The following is a 6,000-nucleotide window of genomic DNA, read 5'->3' as shown; positions in this document are numbered from 1 at the left end:
GGGGCTATGTAGGAAGTTTAGAAACCACCCAAGCTACTCTTTGTGCCTAGCTTTGATGGAACCTCGTGTGTGGCAGTAGAAACAAAACTAGAGAGATCCGTTTAATTTTATCTTGGTCAAAACATTTTCAAGAAAATTTTATTTTTTGTGCAAAATCATTGAAGGAAAAACTAGACTTTGTTGAAGGAAACGAGAAACAGTTTTTAGGCTACTCAGTTCAGTTCAGTCGCTCAGTTGTGTCCGACTCTTTGCGACCCCATGAATCGCAGCATGCCAGGCCTCCCTGTCCATCACCAACTCCCGGAGTTCACTCAAACTCACGTCCATCGAGTCGGTGATGCCATCCAGCCATCTCATCCTCTGTCATGCCCTTCTCCTCCTGCCCCCAATCCCTCCCAGCATCAGAGTCTTTTCCAATGAGTCAACTCTTCGCATGAGGTGGCCAAAGTACTGGAGTTTCAGCTTTAGCATCATTCCTTCCAAAGAACACCCAGGGCTGATCTCCTTTAGAATGGACTGGTTGGATCTCCTTTAGGCTACTGAACGTCATTAAACAAACATCATCTTTCAAAAGCCCATGAAAAGTGTTTGGCTTTCATCTCTATTGCAGGGCAACCTCAGAAATAGAGCACACTATTGAGATGAACTGAGCATCTCTGACGCTGGCTTTAAATGTCTATTTTGCTGGAAGGGAGAAGGGAGGGAAGGATGAAGGAGCAGGGGTCACCTGGGCCATTTCCCATACCTCTTCCCCAAACTCCAAAGCCTGTGATTACACTGGAGCATCTGCTAAACATCAAAAGTGAGGAAGAGTTTTAAATATTTTTCTGCTTCCAAAAAATACACTTTCCTCTCCTGAATGATCCCTATAATAACCTTAACTTTCTACTTTTCCTACTTTATGGAAATTGTCTCCATGGCAAAACTAAATTGTGCAATTCAACTCATATATATAAGACTTGTTTTTCTCTCTGCCTGGTTCCCCTGGAAACCTGAGTTGTATCTGCATGTCTGATTTTCACTGAACCCCCATCAACTGGCATTCAAACATGATTCCTCTCGAAAGTCACTAGCATGCGCTGATATTTCACATATCTGAACTGGGCATTTTAACTGCATACACCTTCTAGTAAATAATCTTACTTTCACTTGGATTCAGAGGATGAGGAGCAAACTGGTCTGTGTTTCCACTAAGGTAGCCAAAGAACATTCACATGAAGAGACAAAGCGAGGGGGACTGGCCAGAGTTGGGGCAGTGGGGGGAGAAGATGCGAGGCTACCTTACAGAATCCATGGGTCAGTAAATGACTGGAGATTCACTGTGACAGCTTCAGAAAATAATGTGCTCCATCACCACAGATGCTGAAATGCTGGTTGTTGGGCTGAAAGGCGGGAGGTTGGGCTGGCCCAAAGTTTTAACCCTATATTCACCTTCACAGGATGGATCTCCCCAGGGACTATCCCCATCTTGAAGCTATGTAAGGGCCCTCCATTCACAGTCACCTTATTAGCATAACAAAGATTTCTTTCACTCAGGGTTCCACAAGGATTTATAAGCTATTTGCCAGGAATGGGGACAAACAAGAAATATATTTTTTGTTATATCACATTATTAGACCTTATGTGTTCCATGGAAGTTCATTTAAATCACAAAGCCTCATTTACTGGAAGAAATACCTTTTAGTCTATAAAAACTGGCATAGGTCATGTGAGCAATAAACTGATCTTTTGCTGATGGCGTTCTAAGCAGATACAGGTATATTCTTGTGGCTTAGGGTTAATGATGAGCTACTGATTATATTAAAAGTAATACAAGACTATCTTTGTTTTCAGGTACAAAGAGCTCTAAAAAGTAAAAGAAACTTTAGAACTTTCTATAATATATACTGTGTTCTAGCAGAAAAAAAGAAGTATTAATCAGGTTGAAGTAAATTAGGTTAATTGTTACCTAGAATGTGTTCACTGATGGACAGCTTTGTAGAACAAATGAGCTTTGTTAGATCACAAAAAGAATGGTTGGTATGAAACTGTGTGCTATATATATATATATATTATTAATAGAAATGATGCTTGCTTTTATCATCACAGGCTGGAAAAGTCTAACCTTGTTTGTCACATTTTGTTTTTTTTAAGAACTATGAAGTTTTCCGTCAAGAGTCACATGTTTAATGGTGCATGCTATGCTAAGTGGCTTCAGCCGTGTCTGACTCTTTGCGACCCTATGGACTATAGCCCACCAGGCTCCTCTGTCCATGGGATTCTCCAGGCAAGAATACTGGAGAGGGTTGCCATTCCCTTCTCCAGGGGCTCTTCCTGACTGAGGCATTGAACCCATGTCTCTTATGTCTCCTGCATTGAAAGGTGGGCTCTTTACCCCTGGTATTTAATGGTAGTTAAGTACTAAAAGAGAAGGGAGTCCTTTTAAAAGCAATTTATAATCAGAAAAATGTCAGAGTTGGAAGAAACAAGGAAAGATAATGCTATTAATACATCACATGGTCCAGAAAACAAAACTGCAGACTCAAAGCGAGGTGAAAAGTGAAGTGAAAGAATGTGCGCACCTTCTCTCTGCTCCGGTTGGAAATCAAAGTGAGGAAGGTGGAAGAAAACGGACAGAAGAGCTGGTCAGTGTCTTATGAACTGCTACCATGGAAACCACTGCTTTGCTCTTCTATGCAAATGAGGAGCTTTCTGGAACAGGGCCAGTCTTGAGCTACTTCTCCTCCAGAAATGGCTACAACAGGGTTTGATAGTTTTCAGACTGCAGGTTATCATCCATTAGTCACTCATGAAAATATAAGTGAGAAAGCTTTCTCTTGGTTATATATGTATATACAGGTCAAAATATATTCTGTGCTACAACTGGAAGTCACATGTTTATGGAGTTGGGAGGGCAAGGCCGCGTGCTGCCTGTAACTGCATCAAACACTTCACATTAATCATGGTAGAGATGAAGTGAAAAAAGAACCATATACCGCAATATCTACAATAACAGTACCACCGGGAAACTCACATTGTTATTTAAAATATATAATGTAAATAGGATTTTGACAGTATAAAAATTAAATGCTTATGAAAAACTCAAGGAAGGTCAAAGGGCATACAAGCCAAGTACTATACAGATAGTTTCCTTAAAAGATAAATTTTAATATACAGAATAAAATTCAAGAGTTTATTTTTTCATGTTTCCCCAAATTTGTGGCCATGAATGCCTCTAAATCTGACCAGGAGAGTTTATATTTTGGTCCAATACATTATTAGACTACTTGTATGATCAAGTCCGGCTTGATTATCATAAATCATAGCAGTTAATGGAATTTACCCGGAAAATATTATTTTTATAGATGATAAATTTTCTATTTTTTCTTAGCTAAGAGTTTATTCCACTTTAGCCTCAGAATCAGATTCAAGATATCTTCCTTAACAGCTGGTCATCATGTTAGGGTTAATCTAGGAAAATTATTTACTACTTTATTGAAGATCATAAAAAAAAAAATTCCACAATAAATAATGAAAAAAGTACGCAAAATCATTAGCCTCTGTCTGCAATACAGAAAATACATGTCAATTCTGGACCAAAATAATTCCATTGAAATACAAAAAGCGATAGGGAAGAATGCAAGGATTTGCACTGACTGCTTTTGGTGGTCAGCTACAACAAACCAACAACCCTCAGCTATTTTGCAAAGTGAAGGTGGGGTTTAATTTGCAGATAAAGAATGTCTTCGGTAGTTTAAAAAAATATAAACTCTAAAAAAGCTTGTGAATCATATAAAAAAGCAGCTGTCTGAGACCAAGGTTGAAACCCAGAAATCTGTGTGTTAGCACCACCAGCAAGCACAGGTCCTGTGACTCATCCACCCTTCTCTCTCGTGCAGAATGCAGACCGGACGCTGTACACGTCATTTATAGGTGTAAAGGCCGGCCCGGAGTCCAGGTTTCCTGTAGGGTAAAGTCTCAAGCCCGAAGAGGCACCAAGCGGTCACAAAGCCTGGGCAACCGTCCAGGTCACAAGTTCCGACGATACAACAAATCCCGTGTTGCCTTATCAACTTTTTGCTGGTAGTCCTCCAATTTGTCAAGTATTTTCTGGGACAGCTGTAGGAGAAACGAAGGGAACTGTTAGAGATAGGTCAAGGACTGAAAAAGACTAAAGTTATCACTTTGATGTCACCAACCAGATGTCCCCTGATGAAGCTGTTAGCCACTGTGCTTCATTTAATCACCGTTCAGTATAGGAGTCTGCTCTGTGGCTCCACTGCTAAAACTGGACTTTTCTATTATATACAATACTCCAAACTTGTTTTATTAATGAATTTCTAAATATGCAAATCATACCAGTATTTTTAATAAAAGCTTCATTAGCTCTTGTCCCAGGACCAGAAAGCTTATATGTGATTTAACTAATCATTTCGTAAAGGGGTAGAATTCCCTGGTGGCTCAGATGGTGGAGAGTCTGCCTGCAATTTGGGAGACCCAGGTTCAATCCCTGGGTTGGGAAGATCCCCTGGAGAAGGAAATGGCAACCCACTCCAGTATTCTTGCCTGGAAAATCCCATGGATGGAGGAGCCTGGAAGGCTACAGCCCATGGGGTCGCAAAGAGTCAGACATGACTGAGCGACTTCCCTTTCAGTTTTTCACAGAGGGAATGGGCAACACGTGAAGGGCAATGCATGGCTTCGGCCCCTCTCTTAATCCCTGAGAACCAAAAGAGCAGGCTTTGCAACTGCTAGTGCAAGGACTTATGGAATCTAAGGTGCCTCAGGAGAGGGTTTACTCACTGCGATGTTGTGACTGTTGGCAGTGTTCTCTCCCAGAGCCTGGAGAAGCTGATCAATGGAGGAGTATGGGAGCCACACCATTGGAGCCATGGCGGACAGTGGGAACTGAAAGGAAAAATATGGATCGTTTGAAGAAAATCTGAAAAGTGGACCCTTTCTTCTGGGCAGTTACTTCCATAGGATTCAATAACATGAAACACTTTTTCTTTTCACAGCAAGGGATTGTGTGTGTATGCATGCAAGTGCATCCATACACACACACACGTGTGCACATAGGCACATGACTGGACCCCTCCTCCCCCAACTCTTTTCAACTGGGGAACTAGTGCTTTTCTTAGTTAAATCAAATGCGTATTTTTAAATTCATGTCATCTTTTATCTTAAAGCAGGCCTAAGGCCAATTATCTATTTCTGCTTTATTGACTATGCCAAAGCCTTTGACTGTGTGGATCACAATAAACTGTGGAAAATTCTGAAAGAGATGGGAATACCAGACCACCTGATCTGCCTCTTGAGAGACCTATATGCTGGTCAGGAAGCAACAGTTAGAACTGGACATGGAACAACAGACTGGTTCCAAATAGGAAAAGGAGTACGTCAAGGCTGTATATTGTCACCCTGCTTATTTAACTTATATGCAGAGTAAATCATGAGAAATGCTGGGCTGGAAGAAGCACAAGCTGGAATCAAGACTGCCGGGAGAAATATCAATAACCTCAGATATGCAGATGACACCACCCTTATGGCAGAAAGTGAAGAGGAACTCAAAAGCCTCTTGATGAAAGTGAAAGTGGAGAGTGAAAAAGTTGGCTTATAGCTCAACATTCAGAAGACTAAGATCACGGCATCTGGTCCCATCACTTCATGGGAAATAGATGGGGAAACAGTGGAAACAGTGTCAGACTTTATTTTTTGGGCTCCAAAATCATTGCAGATGGTGACTGCAGCCATGAAATTAAAAGATGCTTACTCCTTGGAAGAAAAGTTGTGACCAACCTAGATAGCATATTCAAAAGCAGAGACATTACTCTGCCAACAAAGTTCCGTCTAGTCAAGGCTATGGTTTTTCCAGTGGTCATGTATGGATGTGAGAGTTGGACTGTGAAGAAAGCTGAGCGCCGAAGAATTGATGCTTTTGAACTGTGGTGTTGGAGAAGACTCTTGAGAGTCCCTTGGACTGCAAGGAGATCCAACCAGTCCATTCTGAAGGAGATCAGC

The 6,000-nt window shown here is 41.2% G+C and overlaps 1 protein-coding gene across 1 annotated transcript in view; it reads right to left on the bottom strand.

The window, feature by feature from the left end:
* Positions 1 to 2,416: 2,416 nt before the first annotated feature.
* Positions 2,417 to 6,000, bottom strand: part of NUP160 (nucleoporin 160) — a 44,319-nt gene continuing 40,735 nt past the window's right edge. The window contains exons 35-36 of the mRNA XM_027562354.1: positions 4,783 to 4,887; positions 2,417 to 4,098 (exon numbers count right to left, since the gene is read on the bottom strand). Coding sequence (XP_027418155.1) covers positions 4,009 to 4,098; positions 4,783 to 4,887 — 195 coding nt within the window. The 3' untranslated portion in view covers positions 2,417 to 4,008. The remainder of the gene's footprint in view (positions 4,099 to 4,782; positions 4,888 to 6,000) is intronic.

The sequence above is a fragment of the Bos indicus x Bos taurus genome, chromosome 15 (genome assembly GCF_003369695.1).
Source record: "Bos indicus x Bos taurus breed Angus x Brahman F1 hybrid chromosome 15, Bos_hybrid_MaternalHap_v2.0, whole genome shotgun sequence".
NCBI classification, from domain to species: domain Eukaryota; kingdom Metazoa; phylum Chordata; class Mammalia; order Artiodactyla; family Bovidae; genus Bos; species Bos indicus x Bos taurus.
Note: the sequence above shows the minus strand (reverse complement) of the source record. Positions and strands in the feature narration are given on the sequence as shown.